General features: G+C 40.7%; 4 protein-coding genes across 4 annotated transcripts; 2 read left to right on the plus strand and 2 right to left on the minus strand.

Moving 5' to 3' along the window:
• Positions 1 to 653: 653 nt before the first annotated feature.
• LOC136442611 (beta-1,4-galactosyltransferase 4-like) lies at positions 654 to 2680 on the plus strand. Its single transcript, XM_066439556.1, has 2 exons — positions 654 to 816; positions 904 to 2680. Exons 1-2 carry the CDS (start codon positions 654 to 656, stop codon positions 1833 to 1835), a joined length of 1095 nt encoding a protein of 364 aa, XP_066295653.1. The 3' UTR covers positions 1836 to 2680.
• Positions 1842 to 4148, plus strand: LOC136441641 (beta-1,4-galactosyltransferase 4-like). The gene is made up of 2 exons (XM_066438045.1): positions 1842 to 2360; positions 2760 to 4148. Exon 2 carries the CDS (start codon positions 2905 to 2907, stop codon positions 3961 to 3963), a length of 1059 nt encoding a protein of 352 aa, XP_066294142.1. The 5' UTR covers positions 1842 to 2360; positions 2760 to 2904; the 3' UTR covers positions 3964 to 4148.
• LOC136441640 (tripartite motif-containing protein 54-like) lies at positions 4097 to 15608 on the minus strand. The gene is made up of 15 exons (XM_066438044.1): positions 15435 to 15608; positions 15120 to 15212; positions 14301 to 14393; positions 13711 to 13879; positions 13303 to 13424; positions 12512 to 12607; positions 12070 to 12182; positions 11232 to 11352; positions 10857 to 10879; positions 10430 to 10551; positions 9626 to 9740; positions 7254 to 7352; positions 6489 to 6562; positions 5996 to 6060; positions 4097 to 4974 (listed from the first exon to the last, which is right to left on the minus strand). The coding sequence occupies exons 1-15, from the start codon at positions 15474 to 15476 to the stop codon at positions 4903 to 4905; spliced, it is 1419 nt and encodes a 472-aa protein (XP_066294141.1). The 5' UTR covers positions 15477 to 15608; the 3' UTR covers positions 4097 to 4902.
• A 2327-nt stretch (positions 15609 to 17935) lies between these two features.
• Positions 17936 to 22755, minus strand: LOC136441370 (uncharacterized). The gene is made up of 8 exons (XM_066437625.1): positions 22581 to 22755; positions 21963 to 22108; positions 21251 to 21474; positions 20812 to 20935; positions 20322 to 20511; positions 19998 to 20128; positions 19563 to 19679; positions 17936 to 18677 (listed from the first exon to the last, which is right to left on the minus strand). Exons 2-8 carry the CDS (start codon positions 22083 to 22085, stop codon positions 18393 to 18395), a joined length of 1194 nt encoding a protein of 397 aa, XP_066293722.1. The 5' UTR covers positions 22086 to 22108; positions 22581 to 22755; the 3' UTR covers positions 17936 to 18392.
• Between the last annotated feature and the right edge of the window lie 187 nt (positions 22756 to 22942).

A 22942-nucleotide genomic window follows, 5' to 3' on the forward strand; every position in this document is an offset into this window, starting at 1 on the left:
TAATCAATACCAGGATGTAAGTTGTAATACGTCAGTGCGGGAGTATACCTAATCAGAGTGTATCCTAGCTAGAACACTGTCCGTCAGGCAGACAACAGGGACATTAACACCAGCACAGGTAAGAAAAATCTACCGCTTGCTTATTAGGACTTTAGGGCGGACTCAGTGCACTGTGAAGTGTCTGTTTGTACAAATCGTTCTGTCATCTTGCCTTGTTATATTTCATAGACCAAAAGTTACAAACCTCTCAACACCTCTAGGGTTAATCTCCAAGCAGATCTATCGGCGGAAACTGCCAATAATACTGCTTTGCCGTTTGGATGCTGTCATTGAAACGGATAGATCTGCTTGGAGATTACTCTAGGGTGTAATTATTGTCAATTTAGAGGCAAAGGGGCTCCTTACACATGTAATGTGCCAACGTTTTGAATCCAGATATCGTTCTTAACTGGTCTTGACTGTGATTGTACTACCAAGAGTTAAATGATAGTCATCCCTTTCTTACACAGAGTATGAACTGGGTTGAACCCAACTACAATACCCGGAACCAACAACACTCTGAGTTGGCAATGCTAGTATTATATGACCTGTACCGTGCGTGCATTTGAAAGCAACTATCTCGAAAACGTAGACGAACGTCGCTCTTTGTAAACATGCGGGAATCAAGATTGTGTCCTCTGATCGTCCTTCAAGTCGTCGGCACTCTCGGCTTGTTAACGTACCTGCATCTGGTAAAGACGTCCAGGGAAAGGAATCCAGAAACGTTACAGAAAACATTGAGAGATAATAATCCTTACGCTAATGTCGAGTTCAGTGGTAAGTTGAGTCACTTTGAGAAAGTTGCCGTCTTGGTGATGACGCCAAGGGAAAGGGATTCGGAAGCGTAACAGGAAACATTGAGAGCTAATGATTCTTACGGTGATGTTGGGCTTGGTGGTAAATGGAAACCCACTGATAAAGTTGTCGTCGGGGTGACGAACCTACATTTGGTGACGACGCCAAGAGAAAGGGATCCGGACACATTGCGAGCTGACAGCCCTTACGGTAGTGTAAGGCTTGGTGGTAAATGGAGCCCCTCAAGAAATCGGTCCTCTTCTTCTGAGAAAGTCGCCATCTTGGTGACGTACAGAGACAGAGAAGAACATCTTAAAATATTTCTCCGTCACATGCACCCGTTTCTCCAACGCCAGGGGCTTGATTACACCATTTACGTCATAGAACAACATGGCGAAGAACAGAGCTTCTGCCAAGGCTTTCTTTACAACGTGGGCTTCACGGAAGCGTTGAAGGACGATCCTAGTTACGACTGCTTCATCTTTCACGACGTCGACCTCATTCCAGAAGACGACAGAAATCTGTACACCTGTGCTCGGTCACCCTATCACTTGTCGGTGGCTATCGACAAATTCGACTACAAGCTGCCGTACGTAGCACTGTTCGGTGGAGTTTCAGCCCTGAATACGTCTCATTATAGACTACTTAACGGTTACTCCAACTTATACTGTGGATGGGGAGCGGAGGACGACGACATGGCAAGGCGACTGTATAAGCACGTGTTAGCGATATCGCGTCCGGAACCAGACATCGCAAGATACAAGATGCTGTCTCACAAATCAAGGGAACCGAGGGAAGCCAATCCCGATAGGCACTATCTTTTACACACTGCGCTTCACAGGGCCAAGACAGACGGTCTGGCAGACCTACAGACAGCGAACTACAGTGTTACTTCAGTAACTCACAAGGCACTGTACACGCACATCTTAGTCAACATTACAAAGAGAAAACCCATAAAACATGTGCATCCTCGCAAGATTGGCAAACGCAACACTAATTGAACTTCTTGGTTCCCAGATTTTTGCCATAAATAAGAGGAGCAGACAAATAAAAAAGGATACAAATATTGTGCGAAATTAAGGCCCAGACGATACAGCAGGATTCACTGTGTGTACATAACATACTACATAACAGTTTGAAATTATGGCAGAACATTTTGCATTTCATTATCATCATATTGTATTCACATGTTAGTAGGTATCTCAACAGAGTTTTGAAAGTACAATTCATTGGAAGAGATTTTACAGATCAGATTAGATACCAAACACACAAAATATGTCAAACTTTTACTCCATATATTAAGCATATCATAGCATGATACTACTCAATTATATTGCAACCCTTATGTATGTAAAAATGGTAATATGATATTGCTTTTAAATCACTCTCATCTATGCAAATATGTCTCTGACTTATACCAGGATGTAAGTTGTAATACGTCAGTGCGGGAGTAAACCTATTTAGAGTGTATCCTAGCTAGAACACTGACTGTCAGGCAGACAACAGGGACATTAACACCAGCACAGGTAAGAAAAATTTACTTTAGGACAGGCTCAGTACACTATGAAGCATTTGTTTGTGCATATCATTCTGTCGAATCATCTTGCTTTGTTATATTTTATAGACCAAAACTTACAAATCTCTCAACACCTCTGGGGTTAATCTCCAAGCAGATCTATCGGTGGAAACGACAATATCCAAAGGGCAAAGTAGTATTGCCAATCATACTTTAACCCTTTGGATACTGTCACTGATAGATATGCTTGGAGATTACTCTAGTGAGTAAATCATTGTCATTTTAAAGGCAAAGGGGCTCCTCACACCTGTAAAGTGACGTTTTGAATCATTTTTGACTGGTCTTTACTGTTTATATGATGAGTTTACTACTTTAGAGTTAATAATAGTCGTTCCTTTTTCTTACACAGAGTAAGTATGAACTGGGTTGAACCCAACTACAATACCCGGATCCAACAACACTCTGAGTTGGCAATGCTATTACATGACCTGTACCGTACGTGCATTTGAAAGCAACTGTCTCGAAAACGTAGACGAACGTCGCTCTTTGTAAACATGCGGGAATCAAGATTGTGTCCTCTGATCGTCCTTCAAGTCGTCGGCACTCTCGGCTTGTTAACGTACCTGCATCTAGTAAAGACGTCCAGGGAAAGGAATCCAGAAACGTTACAGATAACATTGAGAGATAATAATCCTTACGCTAATGTCGAGTTCAGTGGTAAGTTGAGTCACTTTGAGAAAGTTGCCGTCTTGGTGATGCCGCCAAGGGAAAGGGATTCGAAAACGTTACAGGAAACATGGAGAGCTAATGATTCTTACGGTAATGTTGGGCTTGGTGGTAAATGGAGCCCCTCAAGAAATAGGTCCGCTTCTTCTTCTGAGAAAGTCGCCATCTTGGTGACGTACAGAGATAGAGAAGAGCACCTGAAGATATTTCTCCGTCACATGCACCCGTTTCTCCAACGCCAGGGGCTTGATTACACCATTTACGTCATAGAACAACATGGCGAAGAACAGGGCTTCTGCAAAGGCTTGCTTTACAACGTGGGCTTCACGGAAGCGTTGAAGGACGATCCTAGTTACGACTGCTTCATCTTTCACGACGTCGACCTCATTCCTGAAGACGACAGAAATTTGTACACCTGTGCTCGGTCACCCTATCACTTGTCGGTGGCTATCGACAAATTCGACTACAAGCTGACGTACGTAGCACTGTTCGGTGGAGTTTCAGCCCTGAATACGTCTCATTATAGACTACTTAACGGTTACTCCAACTTATACTGTGGATGGGGAGCGGAGGACGACGACATGGCAAGGCGACTGTATAAGCACGTGTTAGCGATATCGCGTCCGGAACCAGACATCGCAAGATACAAGATGCTGTCTCACAAATCAAGGGAACCGAGGGAAGACAATACCGATAAGCGCTACCTTTTGAACACTGCGCTTCACAGGGCCAAGACAGACGGTCTGGCAGACCTACAGACAGCGAACTACAGTGTTACTTCAATAACTCATAAGGCACTGTACACGCACATCTTAGTCAACATTACAAAGAGAAAACCCATAAAACATGTGCATCCTCGCAAGATTGGCAAACGCAACACTAATTGAACTTCTTGGTACCCATTTTTGTCAGAAGAAAGAGAAACAGGGCAAATTAAAAAAGAAACAAACATCTTTTAAAAGGCCCGGACGCTACAGCAGGAGCCACTGTGTACATAACATACTACATAACAGTCTGAAATTATGGCAGATCATTTTGCATTTATTTATTTATTAAACTTCACAGACTGAAATCTGAGAGGTGTTATCATCATATTATATTTACATGTTACTAGGTATCTCAACAGAGTTTTGAAAGCACAATTTGTTGGAAGAGATTTTACAGATCAGACTAGATACCAAACACACAAAATATGTCTGACTTTTACTCCATATTATATCATAGTATATCATAGCATGATACAATTCAACTATATTGCAAGGTAAAGATGGTAATATCATATTCTCTTATCTATGCAAATATGTCTCTGATCAGTCAAACAATCTACAAAAGATCTTCAAATACGAGGGCGATAAAAGTTTGAACTTGTTACCTTTCAATTTGGTACGTCAGTTTCAACACACTGCTTTACAAAGATTTAAGCTTCATAGCTACATGTACAGTAATAGTGAACATGCACAGAACAAAAGCATTGATTTTCTAATAGGAAAATACAGTTTTCACAAATGGTTAGCTATGCAATATTATGTACATTATGTTGAAACTTAACCTTCTCCCTGCTGCCTAACTCTATAACCAATAGAGAATGGCGTGCCAAACAGCTACTTCATGGTGATAAAGGTTAAAACAATCTCTCAGGTTGGATGGACGCAGAAACATGGTGACAAATACAACCTATCAGCATCCTAGCTGCCAACACATTTTACAAGCATGTGTTTCTCTCTTTATAACAAGTTCATATAACATATATGCCGAACTGTTCAACAAAATCTGAACTACTTGTCATTAGAGACATCTTCAGTCACCATGAGAAGTAATCCTGATACTCAGAGTTTGACGAAGGCTTCCAGGATGACTCGTCCGTCATTGACAAGTCCACAGCCTGGTTTCTCTAGCTCCTGTTATCAAGCAAACAGAAATGAATAATCCAACACTCAACCTTCTCCCTGCTGCCTAACCCTATAACCAATGCAATTTTTGGTACAAAACAGCTATGCAGTAGGCTGGAGGTTAACAATGGCAGACTATGTCCCTTCCATCTCTGAGTTTTACCCTTCATACATGCCTCAGGAGACAAAGTAGTGTTTTCCAGAATGACCAAAACCCAACAGCAATACATGTGTATTGTGTACATATGCAGAATGTGTACAACATGTGTAAATATGCAGAATTAGCCTCTACCAGGCTCCGCGCGATCGCTGGGAAAATGTAGTAAAAATCGGCCAAATAGAGTGAATAGTATGCCATTTGGCCGATTTCTACTATTTTCCCAGGTGGAACTGTCTGGCACTTGGGACATAGCCTTGGGGGCAAACCAGCTTTAGCTCCTATATTAAAACAATAGGAGCTATTGTCCCATTTTACTTCAACCTTGTCTTGAGTTGTCTAATTCGCTTTCTATTGGACTATCTAAAAATTTGTCTTCTCCTTATTTGCATACCAATTCATAGTTCGTGGTTATAAACCTGCTGTTCAACTGATCTTGCTCACAGTCACTGACGAAAAGTAGTGGATGCTACTTGAAACGTCTGACCGTTTCCAAAATCATATCCAGTTGTTTGAGTAATTGCTTTTTGGCGTATTTTCCCAGCGATCGCGCGGAGCCTGGTAGAGGCTAATGCAGAATATCAGCCAATGTAACAACTGTTTTTTCCTATCTAGATTTCTCTTAAAGCCATTCTTGTCAACAAAATCTGCATTCTGTAATGGCTACAGCAAATTTTTTTTTAAAATGCCAACTTTTTGGGAGTGTATCAAAAGTTAAAGCTATAGTACAGAGCTGAGACTTTGTTCAAACACAAAAAATAAGCACATTGAATTTTTGACTGTCCTATTGCAGTCTTCCTCAGAGTTCAAGTGACCAAAGTCATATTATCATGATAATGTAATACAGTTTAATTTTGATATCAAGTCACTGACCTCAAGTGCAATGAATTCTGACCATCCTTTGTTAGCGTGCTGCGAGTCATATCGATGTCTTAACCCTGGAAACAGACAAATGTTTGGTATCAATACACCATACAAGCCTAGCAGCAACTTCAATTACTTTTGAATGAATGAATGGTTTATTGGAAAAAGTGATCCATGCCCTGAATTGTGTATTCATGACAAATCCCTGACATCAATAAGACGCATAAAAGGTGATAATTTCAATACATATCATAGATATCAAAAAGTTGTAATAATAAATTGTCTTTTAAATGCAGTGTCCGAGGAATATTCAAAACATATAACATTTTGTTTGTCAAGTTCCACCTAAAAGATACTTTTCGTATAATATTAACCAAAACTGAACATGACAGAGTGTTCTAAAGTAATGGATACACATCAAACATGTGTCACCTCACCTGAGCTGTTTACTGATTTGTGTGTAAAGACTAACACTTACAGTAAGTTTATTCTCTCGACTTACATTTCTGGAACATCTGACCGCGTGCCTCTTGTGGAAGAATTCGGAGCTGTGTTGCTACAGTCAATGACCAGGCACTGATGGAAAAATCAGACATGATCATGATAAATTTAAAAACAAGCTTCAAAATAACATTTCACGAGATGCTGTTCATGAGCTACGGTTCACTGAGATCCAAAGAAAGACACTAATATGGCAAACAACTTAAATTTGTTGCTATGTCACTCTTTTCATGAACTAGTGCAATGGCCAAATGAATAGTGTTCACCTTGCATTCGGTAGAATGTGGGTTCAGTCCCCAACTTAGTCATACCGAAGATTATAAAAATGGTACAAACTGCTTTCTCTGCTTACAACTCAGCATTTGGAAAAGAGTATGGTACAATGCAATTGAACACACACACACCACTACCAGTGGACTAGCCCCCTGCTGTAGTGATTGCACAAAGTTGCGTGGCCCAAGGGCTACTGAAACGGAGACGGGTGCCGCCCTGTGACTATCTGGTGAGGGAAGGTCATTAACTAACATCCTTTTCATACACATGAAAACTCTTTTGATTTATATTTACTAGTAGTGTAAGTGATACGTTAAACTCGACATGTTGAAGTATTCATACTTGTACTTACTATAGGTTAATCATTTTGTATATACCATTGTTTGTTGTTTGCATGTATAGTTGTAGAAGACCTTACGAAAGTCGCTGTACTTTTGACGTGTCAATAAAGATTTCTCTCTATCAGAATATCTCTGTTTTATCTGAAGCTTACCCCTGACTGTCTGTTCTCCCCAGACACTGCAGGAACACAGAGAGGAACCTCTTCTGTCCACCGTTCACTGTAGACAGCTTGTTTTCTATCAGGAGCCTCCTGTGGTCAGGCAAAAGAACAAGGAATAAAAGGGGTGACATCTGCTAGCAAAATGGAAAATACTGTTCTCTATCTGAAGTCTCCTGTGGTGGAGCACAACTGTAGCTAATAATAAAAAATTGTAATTTCAACAGTTACAATTAAAAACTGCTACAGCATCACAGAATGCCACTATGTATAGCTAGGAGGCCCTTCATCAAACTACCCTCCTACCAAATATCATAAAGATCCATTCACAACTTCTCCACAAAAGCCAAGGCAAGCTAGTGTGCTACTACAAACAAGGCTGTCATTGACTGGGAGCCCATGTTGCTAATTTTTGATGTCAAATCTTACAAAAGCTTACAAAAACTATGTTTTCCGCAATTTCTTGTCATGAAATTTTTTGGATGGATGGGGTGAAATTTTTGTCCGTCCCAACAAGCAAACTTTTGTCCCTGGAGGGAGAGATGGGTCCTGGAGACAGCCATGATGACAACATATTGCAAAGCTGGTGTATTTTGCCTAAGGGCGGTTAAGCCCCCCTCTCACTGGACCCGCGGCACACTGGCGTCTTCAATGCGTCCTAAACTGGATTTGTGTTACCCCAGCGCTCGTGAGTGCGACTCGCACACAACATGTATGCGACCAGTTTTTTGAGAATGCGACTAGATTTAAAATCATGGTCGCACGGTGCGACAATCAAAAATTAAGACCTGCGCCAGGATAATGCCCGAAGAACTAAGCGGTAAGCCGAAAATATAGGTATTCCAATGCTACCGCGAATATCGTCGGTGTATTTTCTATCATGTTCCCACACCCGCGGTACAAAAACTATCCGTTCCTAGTGGCAAAGTTACCCATAGAAATAAAGGATATAAGTTTCTCTCCTTTGTGGTGTATTTGTTTGATTTGTAAAATGTTTCAAACGCCAAAACTTTGTCGATGAAAGTGAGCGCTCGCCGGACGCTCACCGTTTTCAATGGCGGCCATGATGTTTATGAAAAATAGACCGCAGCAGAATGAAAGGCTTGTTTCCTGCGGTCATATTTATACCTGTTCAAGCGATGATTTTTACGATCAAAAATTGATGAATCAATTCAAGTGGAGTTTTATTTAAAAAAATATCAAATTTTCCTTTTGTCACCGGTATCATTTCAAAGCTCATTACCTGCCCGTTGTTATGGTGCTACATGTACTTTAATTCTGCTGCTGTCTATACTGCACAGCGGCGAATCACAAAGCTTTCCCCATGCGGTCGGCCTGTCATTGGATGGCGGCGCCGCGCGGTCCTGACGCGCGAAATTTGAACTACGCGTTTCGACGGAACCTAAGATATTTGACTGGGTCGGCACAAACAGAGGGTGAGGGTAAAAAGAAAAGAAATGCCTGTAAAAATGTTAAACTTGATGCCAGCAGTGAAGTTTCAAATTATGGAATATGACTTTATTTGTTTTGGTCATGAACCCAATAGATAAGTTCTAGAGTCATCTATTTATTTATCATTCAAGGTTATGTGAATCATTACCTGCCTTGTTCCAAGTAAAAAATACCATTGTGTATTTTTCAACTTGTTGAACTTGAGGCACCGTGGCCCCCGGATAGGGGCCAGCCGGGGAACCTATGCCGAATTTTTCTAAAAATCCATCGTACTAGTATCAGTATGTAGGAAGGTATTGAATGAATTGAATTGCCAATTGTTCTGCACCATCAATGTAGGCTTTTATCTTTTATGATCTATTCAAATACTTTATTCCCGGTTGTTAACATTGATTAATAGGAGTATTATTTGGTATAGCTAAGACTTTTGCTTGTTCTTCCAACTTTTTGTAGTGGTGCTCCTAGATTTTTGCTGGTGCTCCTAACTTTTTTGAGTTAGGAGCACAGTGCTCCTAGGCCTAAAAGTTAGTCTGGAGCCCTGTACCCTTGACTTTATAATGGGAATATCATTCAAAACGTCAAGTATGACCAAACAAAACCGACAAAGCTTAAAAAGACATGTTTTTTGTCGATGAAATTCGTTGAGTGCTTTGTGAATTCGATCGACCGCAGCAACACCACCAGCATGGGGCGGGTCCAATGAGAGGGGCCCGGCTTTAAAGAACGGTTGCAGTCAGATATGCAACTTAGACTAGGTGTAACAGACCGTTCGGTGTAATATGACCAGCTACTGCCACGCCGCGTGCCTGCGAAGCTGGTGTGTTACGCCTAATGGCGGTTATACCGGCTATATAGATACAGATACAGACAGATACAGATATGGGTTGACCATGTCCAGATTCAAGTGTCCCTACCACTCCAGCTCCTGCCACACCACCGCTGAGCTGTACCGTCTCTTCCCCGCCGGCCCCGTCCTGAAGTCCACCAGGCAGATGGAGGCTCGGATGGTCAGCTCTGCACTGCTCGAGTCTGGGGACAATAACAGTACAGTCAAACCTGAACTAGCGACAGCTCTGCACTGCTCGAGTCTGGGGACAACAACAGTGCAGTCAAACCTGAACTAGCGACCACCATAAGGACCACTTGCATTGCATTGGCAATTGTGTCCACTTTTCAGCGACCACCTCTGCATAAGGAACACTTGCATTGGCACTGGCCCCTTGGATTATTTTTCTCATATACGCAAGCATCAAGAATCCTGTCTCTATATATAGTGACCATTTTCTTTGTCATCACCATTATAGACAGTCTTGACTGTACAATGTAACAGAAATCTAATCTGTAAATAAAGCAATCAGAGATGGTTGACTGCTTTGTGAACCTTTCTGTTGCTATGACAAAATTAGCAGCAGTAAAGATGAATGGCAATGCTGCATTGAATTTGTGTATATCAGGAATGGCAGAAATACAGACAAACAGACATAGACAGACACACAAACAGACAGGCAAGCCAAAGATAATATTTCACTCCCTTAGGCCAAAACCGATCCTAGCGTGCGAATAGATAAAAAGTTTGGTGAAAACAGAAAGTTGCGGACGAAAATTGATGCGCGCGTGGATGTCATCGACGTTTAATCAAATCAACAGGGCCTTAGGGTGAAACAAAACAATTGGAGGATTGCATTCTGAGTGAGTAAATGCCTGTGTCTGTGACCCACCATGGGAGAGTTCCATGCCCTGCAGAGTCTGTAAGGTTGGTCTGAAGTCCACACACTTGGACAGAGAGGTGTGGGGGAACAGCACATCACAGGTCTCCTGGGACCTCTGCAGGTCTGTCAATCTAGGAACGAGGTAACACAGGCAGCCTGAGAACAGGGTAATGTGTGAGCTAACAATGCAAGGAAATATTGACCAAAATAAAATCATTTTTCAAGCTTCAAAACAAATAGTTTAAAAGACATGTAGGTCAATCAAATGGCAATTCATATGTAACAGTAAACAAAGTATGGTAATTATAGTCTGACAAAGGTAGTAATTAATAATTTCAATTTTTGACATGTAGAAATCATTTCATTAATAGGATACACATTTTGCACACTAAATTGTAACTGAATATGAACCTAGAGTGTAAAAATGTATACCTACTTTTGCTGGAGGGCTTGAACATCCTGAAAAGAGAAACACAGAATAGATACTTTTCAAAACCTTAAATATTGCAAGCAATGATTATAAATAAAATTGTATGAAGAGAATCAAGACAGAGCTGGCTGTACAACAAAATCAGTGTAGATTCAATTATTTTTGCGGATATATACATATATGGCCTCCATTGGTCAGTATTGACCCTGGTAAAATCCTAGTTCACAACAGCCCTACAGCATCGACTATGGCTATACGAGAATGGCAGTCTCTGCCACAAAAATCACAGTTCTGTTGCAAAGTTGTGCATATATTGTGTACTTAATTCAGCCCATCATGAGCTGTAATGAATACACCTGCATTGACCCCATCCATACAGACCATCAGGAAGTTGACAGGCTGCTTGTTCTCCAGATGATGTTTAGCCAGCTCCAGTTCCTTAGTCAGGGCTTCATGTTTGTTCTTATAGACACTCAGCATCTCCTTCTGACGCTGGAGATATCTGAAGGAGACATCATCATTAATGTAAGCAACTATTCTGGTCTTTTTTTAGCACAATTGTCATTAGGCCACATTAATTTATTTTCTTGGTTAACGGAATAAAAATAAATAAATAAAAAATGCTAGATTGGAAAAACAACATGAAAACAGAATCTCAGAGGAATGTTTTTACTTTGGTGCACATAGTTTCAGGGTGTGAACAGGGTCAGGTGCAAGTTTTCACCCCAGAGTTCTGTTTTCATGATTTTTTGTGTGCTAAAATTGAAAATAAAAATCCGTTAACCAAGAAATTAAATTGGTGTGGCCTTATCTATTGTTTATTCATTTCATTCTTAGCACTTCAGAAGATTCTTGGAATGTCAGGAAAGATAATAAGTACACATGTATTCTTTAGCTGCCATGAACAAAAAATGCATAGATTTTTTTCTGATGTGCTACACTGGATAGTATACACTATACAATGGGTACTAAAGGTGGACAGGAAACAATCACAGGGGGACAAGGTGTCACACTGTGTGAAAAGAAAGGAACAATTATAAGACTGTAATTTTCTCCATCATCACATCTAGTACTATATTCTTCAGAGTTGCCCTGCTTTCCCCTTTTTTGTTTCATGCCTTCTGAAATTTCTATCCTACCCCCGCCAACTGCACAATCTCTTCAATTCAAATTCAATTCAATTCAAATTATACATGTGGCTAAAGAGATGGATTATCACCTTGTCTTTGCTGCCTTTGTTTGAGCGATGAGTGCCTGCTCCTGTCTGTCCACAACCTTCTTAAGGTTACTGCACTGGTCCTTTATCGACTGCTCCAGGCTCTTGGCTGAGTGCTACAAGACAGCAGGAATGCACACTCACTTCTTCATCAATTACTGTTTACCAATTTCAAGTCACAAAATGCTTTGTCATCATTACTTCTTTCATTTCATGATTGCGCTTGAACAATCCTGTGCCGTCAAGAATTTTGTACATTTTACCATGTTTTTAAGAGTGAAGTTTTAACCATTCTTTTGTATACTCATTCATAAATGTACAGCTTTTTAGCGACATATTTCAATCTTACCATTTATTAATTTGAGGTTTCTAGTTTAGAGAAGAAAAAAATTGCATAAATAGAGACAAATTTTAAGTTCCTTATTGTATAAAAGATGCTCCTTACTTTAATTTTCTCCTCGGAGCGTTTGAGTTTCTCTAGACTCCATGTCATGTTTTTACTCCTGCCCTCCAGCAAAGCCAGACTCTCCCGTACTGTGTGCTGTAAACAAACATTAGCACTTTACTATCAACAAAACAAACAGGAGATAGGTACACAGCAAACATATATGGAGGTGTTGATATGAAGTGTAGAGAAGAGTCAAACAATGGTGCAATATCAGGGCTGGCAATTTAGAATTAGAGTTGTACAGCAACGTGTTTCTGTGTACCTGCGCCTAACTTGCACCAGTCCATGTATTGGGCATATAACTTGTTAATGTATGGTAGAACTTTGGGGATATTTGCATTGCTGCACTGATTGTTGCCACCTGTGAAATAAGAAATAATTTCACTTTTCATAATGATCCATATTTCTGACGACCTATTTCTTGATGTAATGAAAAGGAAACAAATTGGACAATGCAGGTAAGATGATTCTGTTGAATGTTACCTGCATTTTTGCAGATCAAATAGCTGCAAATAGGCAGAAATACTAGAAAATACTAGAAAAAAATTACCGGTAAAAAGAAAGGCAAGCAAAAGGTCCCATATCCCTTTACACCAGGGCGGATCGAGGAAAGTTGTGCTGAGTAAGTGTCGTAGCTCCCATGGACATAACATCAAGCCAGAAATGGCAGGAATTGAACCTGTGACCTTTCAATCCCATTAGTTAGTCTGTCAGCCTGGCCACTTGGCTACTGAAGCCCTGAATACTGTTATAGGAACTAGTGTTACATAATAGCTGTGATGTATTACTCTGGCTGTGTCGTAAGCTGCCTGTATGTCCCCTGTAGTATGGTCCTTATGGTCTCCATCCTGGACACATGCTGCACACACAGGCCTCTGGCAACTCACACAGTAAACATCCAGGGGCTGGTCTGGGGACAACAACAACACAACAAGGCAATCAGAGATGGCAGGCTTCACCCCCTTTAACTTAGCACTGCATTGTGTATACTAGAGAAACTGCAATGTACAAACACACGTATGAGCACACAATCCACACATCGCATGACATACATGCATACATACACGTGCACCTGGGTACATGCAGATACACACACACACACATAGCCCAAAATAGTACAAGCACTAGTACAGTATGGCCTTGGAGGTGAAGCAACTACACAATCTATATCAGTAACAAGGAGACATCCTTACTACCTTGGTGCACAGAACACATGAGCGGACGAGCCTTTTTCTTCTCACTCCCACTCTCGCTGTCTCTCTTTCTCTTCCCTTCCGAATTGCGGCTTTTCTGAAAGCTGTCCGTGATGTTCTGGAGGTGGAAGTTCCTGGGCAGAGACTGGATCACACGCTCCTTTAAGGAAACCTGCAAGAAGATGCACGAAGATGGATGTGTCAACATTAGCATAAGTGTAATTTCAGAATAAAAGTAATACATTGGAATTAGCAGAAATCAAGACTTAGATTGTTCTGTTCTATCCCTGCTGCTCAGAATACATCAATGTAAACTACAACACAAGATCGTAACAACAAAACAGAAAAAAAAAGAATCAAGCCAAGGAATAAAAGTCAAACCAAGAAAATTAAGATTAAATCTATTTGATAGTACTCTAAGACATATAGTATTTACAGTTTAGGTAATATTAAGCGGGTCATTTCTACATGATATTGTAACACAAACATAACTTTATGTGTCATAAGTACCAATGTGTACAAGGACTCCAAGAAGAGTTAATGAAAATTCAAACAAACAAACAAACAAACAAACAAACAAACAAACAACTCACTGTCTCCTTGCATGTTGGACACTCGAACTCCAGAGCTTTTTCTTCCGTCTTGTTCTGATTCTTCCTGGATCTCCCTCGTCTTACAGGTTTGTTCTACATGCAATAAAACCAGCTTGATAACAATTGTACTAAAATGCTCAAGGCATGCTCCTTGTCATTTAACATTAATCAAGGTCCTCCACTTACAGCATCAATTTTTTCAGCTGTGCTACAACTCTGTAAAGAGTTATGTTGTGTCAGATAATGACAACAGTATGAAAGATGAGAAATGAAGAAAAAATGTATAAACTTATGATTATTAAGTACTTCTTTATTGTGACAGAAATCCTACTGAAAATAAGTGTCGTCTCGTGTAGGTAAAAACATATTGAAAACTTATCTCAAGTTAGCCGTGGCGACTCTTTAATCGGGTATATTTTGCTGTATGTCTAAAGACTCTTTTACTTGTGAGGGTAATGTAAAAGAGTCTTTAGACAAACAGCAAAATATACCCGATTAAAGAGTCGCCACGGCTAATCTCAAGTCAAAATGATCATCACAAAATTGAAATGTAAATCTAAGAAATCTTACAGATATCAATTTGTCTATTTTATAATCTATCACTATCAGACACTTGTTCAACGTCAGACTCACCTCAAACTCAATTTGAGTTTGAAGTGAGTCTGACGTTGAACAAGTGTCTGATAAGGAAATTCATTCAAATTCTAAATCAGTCATGATTATAAAGGTTGAAACTTGACATATGACGTTTACATGTATTACACAAACTGCACAGCCTGTTTATGCTACATAAGGTATTACGCATTGGCTCCATGTTACCTCCTTGGGCGCTGCGATCCTCTGTAGACAGCCTGTACAGAAGCTGTGCTGACACGGCAGAACTCGTGGCTCCGCGAACAGCTCCAGGCAGATCTGTGCCTCAGCATGAGGAAATTAAATTAAAATGGATAATTTTAAGCAATTCTCAACACAACACAAAACCTGTACTGTTACATCTCTGACATGTTTCGGCCACAATCAGATCGACATCAATATTGTCATGATCACACGAAAATCTTTCCTACGCCCCCCTCCCCACAAAGCAACAACATATCGACACCCCCAAAATAACATCAAAATTCACGCCAATCTCACCGGACACGTCAGCTCCTCTTGTAGAGGATCTTCTGAAGCCATTTTGTCCAGGAAATTCCCTATAAAATGACCGTAAACGCAGTACAGTTTGAGATCAATCTGTGAAAGAAGTTCAGAGACGTTTTTGGAACGGACTTGAAAATGGCGCCAAAGGTCAAAGGTCAAACCGGAAATTTGGCGCGGTTTTCCGACCATCAACAGTTTCTTCCCTAGAATGTACAAGGTAACCCTTGTCATGGTAAAAAAAATGAAGAAATTTCGTGTAATGTAAGGCTTACTGAATTGAACTGAACTCTAATTACAGAAAGATAAGTAACAGTGAAACTGACAACCTAACGACATCTAGCGATCCTTGTCAGCACTGCATGTCAACCACGTCCTTGGTGCTGAAGTGGTTCACCCAGACTTTGCTTCTCGAACTCACATGCAGCGGTAACTGCGAGACACGTAGAATTGTTGCCACATTTTCTGGTCATTCTGCAACGTTAACGTTAATCTTGTGATCTGAAAAAGTTAAGATGTTATGTCGTATTGCAGTGTTTTGTGCAGTCTGTGGCGCAACTGATCGCTTCGGGACAGAAGTGAGGGCATTGTAGACTTGATTTCCCGAATCCCCGACTGGGTGACTACTGGAAGGAACGAGAGATCAGGTCGTCCACCCGGAATATACTTGTCAGATAATGCTGTCAATAAGCGCAGGATTCCTGCTCTGGTCACTTAACATGACATATAAATTAGGCTAGGGTAGGACATGCCACAAGGGTGTGTGCAGTGCTGACGAGAATTATAACCATTTCAGCACGAAGGACGTGTATTGACGTACAATGTTGACAAGGACTGCTTTCTCTATTGAGCTGTAACATCAAGGTTAGGTAACCGATTCTCTCATTATCAATATGCTAGTTAGTGGCACTTGTGGCTTGCGCCAACTCTACACAAACACAGACACACACACACATGCACATTCTCACATCACTGGGCCTTTTTATTCTTTTCATGAAGAGCACTGTGTGGATTTGTGTATCATAGTGTGTAACAATTACTGTCTGTGACAATCTCTGATCAGAAACTCTGTTTATTCTTCATCCTCTTGGAAGCAAATTATATTCTTCACAATGTACATATCTAGCAATAGACAGCATGTAGTGCTCTACAATATTGATTTAGCTCTACCAGTCAGGCTTTTGAAACTTTTTTTCCGATGGCATATCAGTTCTAAGTAAGTAAGTAACGGGGATTGCCCTACCTTAGGACGCGCCCTAACTTAGGACGGATTTTTTAGCGATCTTGTTATGCATAAGTACGCCGTGTTTGTGTCCACTGACTATGCTCATAAGGAAGATAAATAAACCAAGTCCATGCACATAATTTTTATTTGCATTCAAAACATATGTGTACATATTCATTTCTTGTTTTGTCGAGAATGGTATTTTGACAATAATGATGGCTACGCTGAGTAGAGGGTCACTGCGTAGCTAGACGGCCCGACACCTAAATATACGACCTGTGCCAAGCAGATATACGACTATCATACACATAAGAAATATAACTTCATAAAACACAAAAAAATTGGGTCTTTAAGTGTTTGTTGAGAAGAAAACCGACCAAAGAAAACAACGTAAACATCGCTGCCGTCTGGCAACGTTGTTTTCCCGCCATTTTTTGGAGCCGCGATGGTGGCGGACGACGATTCAACGCACAGCTTTGTAACGCTCTAACATGTGATTGGTACCGTCTATGAAAAGGAAACTGAATACAGATATGGCGAAGATATTTCCCAATAAGTAGACGGAGTATTGTTGATGTACGCGGTGTTGTTTTTTCGTAATGATTTTGTAAGTCGGGTCGCATGCAAGACGTACGTCGGGCCGCGCGCAAAGTGCGTAGTAGCCTATTTCCCGCCAAAACATGAGCTGGGACGCGCTAGATATAGCCCTTCTCACATGACGTTAGAAGTGCACACAGACAAAATTTTCCGGTCAAAGAAAGCTAGAATATAGCAGACTTCAAGCCTTATTTACATTTCCCTAACTTCATCACCAACTTCCGAAGAGAGCAAAATTACCAAAGCGTACTAAGTTAGGCACACTATCTGGCGTAGCACTAAATCAGAAGGTACATTCGTGAAAACGTCTCACAGCGTTTGCCGCTTGTAACTCGGAGCGTGAAGGGCCCATGAACAATATGAATACATTTCTTGTCCATGTATGTTCTTTAGATGAATGTGTTTAAAATTCATTTATTAAAACATGACCATTCTCTGACAACCAGCAATGGAGCGCCGTGAGTTCGAGCGCGTAAAAAAACGTCCTATGTTTGGGCGACTCCCGTTATATCAGTTCTATTTGTATTTTCTACTGGACGCGATTCATAGAGGATTGGCAAGACACAGCCATAAGAAACAAAGTACAACACTCTGAACTAATGTCCCATCATGAAAAAAAGAAAATTATGAGCCAGAAAAAAACCTACTCATAGAGCCTGCTAATTAAGAAGACAAACATTAATTAGCCATTTAGATGATGACGTCATAGACTTTTTATCTAAATATGGTTTTAAAAAAGTCTAACTCATCTTTGATGGTGACTTTCATCTTTACCTTAAATCTTAAAATCACTTAAGCACATCTTTTCAAAGCAGCATGCACACTATGAAATCTAATCCATTGCACTGGTTAAATTGCTGTACATATTGCATGTATTTTCAGATAGATTTCTACCTATGAAATTTACAATTGCTGCAACATCATTGATCATATTCCATTGTTGGCCACTTATTATTCCAGCAAACCATCAATATAATCTTATCAGATCTGACACTTTTTATGATCTTAGATTGCATCTAAACTTTGCTCTTATTAGAGCTTGCTGGTATATATATATATATTAAACCTGTCGATGACATCGTATTTTGTATGAAAAAATCTGCAATTCTCTCTCCGCTCATTTTAGTCTGAGATCAGAGTTTTGCTTTCGCAGACTCAGCCCTTTTGACCCTGACATCCACCCTCTCCACCCTACAGCCTGACAGGTCTGCCTTCACCAGCTGGTGTCCTCCTGGATACCTGTCCAAGAACCTGTCAATCATCTCCTGTTGCCCTGGCAACAGACTATTGTAGTAGGCTGTGATTCGCTGCAGCATCCAGATGGGGTAGGTGTAGACACCGCGGCGACTGGCGACGTCACCGAGGCGGAAATCGTGGAAACCAATCACACGTGGGAGAACATCGACTTTTGGATTGTCCTGTTTGTATAAAAGTTAGATGATAATAAGTGTTAGATTGCATGACAAGATAATCAGAGATGGCAGGGAGAAAAACTTGTATCTGACTGTATTCCCTTCCTGGACTTGCCCTCAGACACTCTTTTGATTTTCCAGTTAAGCATTTCTTTTGAAATCTTACAATTAAAAGACATAAATTAAATTGGCATGGCCTTATACACAATACAAATATTACTCAAGTAACTGGATAAGTATTGTAAACTGTCAGATGTTTCAGATAGAATCTGTATGCTCTCTTTCATCAGTGACTGAAAAGAATGAAGGTAATAAAGTTAAACCAAACTATGGAGTGGCCTTATGTTTTTTTAACACATAAAGAAAAGGGACTGTTTTTAGGGAATGCCCACCAATGCCCACTCGGGAGAATTTCGTGTTGCACACATCTCAAATCTTTGTCTATTTTGCATTTGCATATTTTGATGAGGTAAAGTCAAGATGGAGAACCTTGATATTCAGACATGGCTGCGCTGTAAAGCAATTTGAAAAAAGCTTGTACAGCACAGAAACTATGCATACATTCACAGGACACCTCCTTGAACACATTTTGATCAATATACTGGACATTTCCTAAAAAGACGCAAGTGGTTGGCCATTTGCTAAAAAGATGAAAGCGAAATTGTAAAGTTTGATTTATGTAACTTCAGATCGATGAATTGACTTGAAACTCAGGATTAATATACGGCAGTCCAACTTGAACATATCCAAGCCAAAAAAATGGAGATTTGTGCAGTGTGAACTTCTCTAGAGTGTGCATTTGTGGGCACTCGCAAAAAAAAGACTCTACGTAAAGAATATAGTATGTTCGTGATGTACCAACTGATAAGAGGTTACATCACAGTTTCATACCTTCATGTACTGAGTGACTTTCTTCACCATGTCCAGCAGTACAGGCACCTGTTCCGCAAACATCCGGCGTAGTATGGGCTCCAGGGTTGCTGGGATCTCATCTCCTGGCAAGAAACCCTGTTATAGAGAAGTAAGGGATGAGAGATGGCAGAATTGGCCCCTTCACACAATGCCCTCTGGCAGAACATACATGTACAGAAACTGCAAAGATATGAAATATATGAATCAACAGATGTATAACACACATAAGACAACAGTTATTCAAGCAACTAAATAGATGTCAAAATCTATTCTATTGGTTCAGTAACTGTTACCTTAATACCTGGATGTCCAACCTTCATTGAGTCGATTGACATATCCGTATCTAGAAATATGACACTTTTGAATGCAGCAACAGAAACTATTTCTTCGGAAGCAATATGTTGGTACATGTACCTGTTTATCCAGAGGTACAGATTTCTTCACAGCCTTGCCGTCCACGACATCGTGACTGGGGCTTAACACTGCGCCGTTCATTCTCTCCACATAGCTGGCCACGAGGGGGGCCTGGCACTTCATCAGGTAACCTGGCAGTGGGCAAGGGGGAAGGCATGGTCAGTGAATTTGTACAGGTGTGTCAACACTCCTCACCTGGGACAGAGTCCCTGTACAGGTGTGTCAACACTCCTCACCTTGAACAGGGCCCCTGTACAGGTGTATCAACATACCTCACCTGTATGTCATTTAGGTAGAGAATACAGGATTGTCAGCACTACTGACCTGGGACAGGGTCCCTATACAGGTGTGCGTACAGTGGCCCACAGAAGGCGAAGTCTGCCACACACGGCTGGTACCCCAGCAGGTAGGGATAACTGTTCAGGTGCTGCTGGAAATCTTCTAGAAACTCCTGGAACGTCTTCTCAACTTCTGCTGTGGTGTCCTTGTTGACACCCATGTAGCGAATGGAGTTCTAGATAGAGAATTAAGCTTTGTAAGCTTTATGTATAATAAAAACAAAAACAACAGTTTTACTGCATGTTCATATTGAAGAAACATAGTGGATTTAAAGAGTCACCATTCTCTCAACGTTGAACAGATAAAATTTTCCAGCAAATGCAAAAGCTACTTTTCTCCACCTCTTTTCCAAAGAATACATGTATCTGTATAGCCAGTATAACTGCACTTTGGCATAACACATTCAGCTTATCATCACAAAGCAAAACATCTCAATCTTATTTCACAATGGAACAGGATTGAATCTTAAGTTCACCTTATAGAATCTGTAAGCCTTAATGGCATCCAGGTTTTCCATTTGTTCAAGTGGCGAATAGTGTTCCTTGATGGTTCTGCCAGCCTGCACATCTATATACTTCTTGTGCTCAAGTTTGTTCCACCTGCAATGGGGAAATATTAACATTAACAAAACTAAACAGCACTTTAGAATTTAAAGTGTTATTGAAGGGTCTGCATGGGGAGATTCTGGGAAAGCTTGAGGGTAAATGTAGGAGGGCCAGCAACACTTTATGGTAAATTCAGGAGAGCCAGCAATGCTTAGCAGTGTTCCACTGTTATATAATAATTCACCGAGTGTCTTGCAAAACTTAAGTTTACAGATACAAACACAATTGGAGATAGGTATTAAAGGAGAGGAACCTGGTGGTTGTGTACAAGACAACTCCAACAAGCTTTATATAATAGGGCATGCCCACCTGTAGTGCATGGCAGGAATCATCAACCACTCATCTGCAAACAGTTCCAACAGTAGAGACACCAGGTTCTGTCTGGGGGTGGGAGGTACCACTGCGGGATGGGGGTGCTCCTGCTCCAGGTATTCAATGATGGCGGTTGTGTCCTGGACCACCCTGTCCCCGGGGGTGATGATGACGGGAATCACGCCCCACCCCACCCTGGGGATCAGGATCTCCTGCCGTACCTGCCAATCAACAGTAACTGTTACACAATATTGTAAGTGACCAATATGAATTGACCTAATGGTTATAGGCAACCTGCCATATGACTCAAATTCCATACAACCAGAGGACGGACATTCAAACCCCAGTATCAAGCATGCTGTTAAACTTACATTCAATTCAGACCTTTTGGATGGATAATCAAACTCAAAGAAAAAAGTTTCCTTGAATGATTCAAGCAAATTATTCACCATCTTTTGCTTTTCATTCTGATTGATTAGAATAGTGCTGTGTTCGAAAACGAGGTTCTTTGATTTACTCTCCAAGCAGAGGTTGAATGGGCAGATCGTCACCGTTTTATCATATGCCGTCATTTTTTGTCGCTAGCCCATGTTGGAATGGGCTAGCGACAAAAAATGACGGCATATGATAAAACGGTGACGATCTGCCCATTCAACCTCTGCTTGGAGAGTACTTTGATTACCCTTTTTGGAACAAAACGTTGACTTACCTGGACTGAAGGTGTGACTGTCTCATAGGGGATGTTCTTATATCGTAGGTAGGGTCGGATCTTCCCAGAAAACATGGAGACCTCTTGCGCAATGAATTGGTAAACTTTTTTATCAGACGCCATCTTGGTAAACTGGATGATATCAACTGAAAAAGTAATATTGTCAATGAATAAAATCAGTGGATCAGTTAAAATGGACAATCTAGCCACAGGAAATGGTAATTATAGAGCAATGATGACTCAGTGACTATTAAACTACTAGTAGTAACGTTATACTGGGATGGAGAAAGAATCACGAGTCGGGAAAAGGTTCACTTTTCCATGTTTACGAACTGTTAATCATTTATTTGACTTCAGATTTGGAGGGAGAAGGGGTCAATGACCGTGAGGGCAGATTTAGTGGGTGGATAAACTTTCCTTTCATATCAACACGTCTTCACACCAGTTTCTCAATCTTATTTTGATGAAATCGTTGGATAAATGGATCAGGATCTGAAGTTGTGGAAGTCGTTGCTAAGCCATAGATGTGAAAGTTCAAACTCAAACTTTTAAAGGAAAACTTTTGGACAGATCATCAGCTCAGCTGACGGGTAACGTTATATTATAACGTTAACTTACCTGTGTCAGGTCTTCTCTGTCCAGGGTTTGAGACTCAAGCCTTAGGAAACCACTTAGTTTCTCCAGTTGTCAGTTTGATACAAACTGGAGTCCCTAGTTGCATTACATTGCTGAACTTGGTCGACCGGTCAATTCTCACGAAGGGCACTGTACAGTTAGTGTGACGTTATATATTTCGCTAGGCGGCGCTGCAGGTTTATACCATTGCTACTGGAGGGGATAAAACTGTCGTTATCATATCTTATCTTATCTTATATGCATAGATCAATAGTCTATCATAATACTGTTTATAATCTTTAGATTCATAGATCAATCAAATTGATATCTACTCTTGAAAGGGATTATCAATTGGGAAAATGGTA

Source organism: Branchiostoma lanceolatum, chromosome 9 (assembly GCF_035083965.1).
Source record: "Branchiostoma lanceolatum isolate klBraLanc5 chromosome 9, klBraLanc5.hap2, whole genome shotgun sequence".
Taxonomy (NCBI): Eukaryota; Metazoa; Chordata; class Leptocardii; order Amphioxiformes; family Branchiostomatidae; genus Branchiostoma; species Branchiostoma lanceolatum.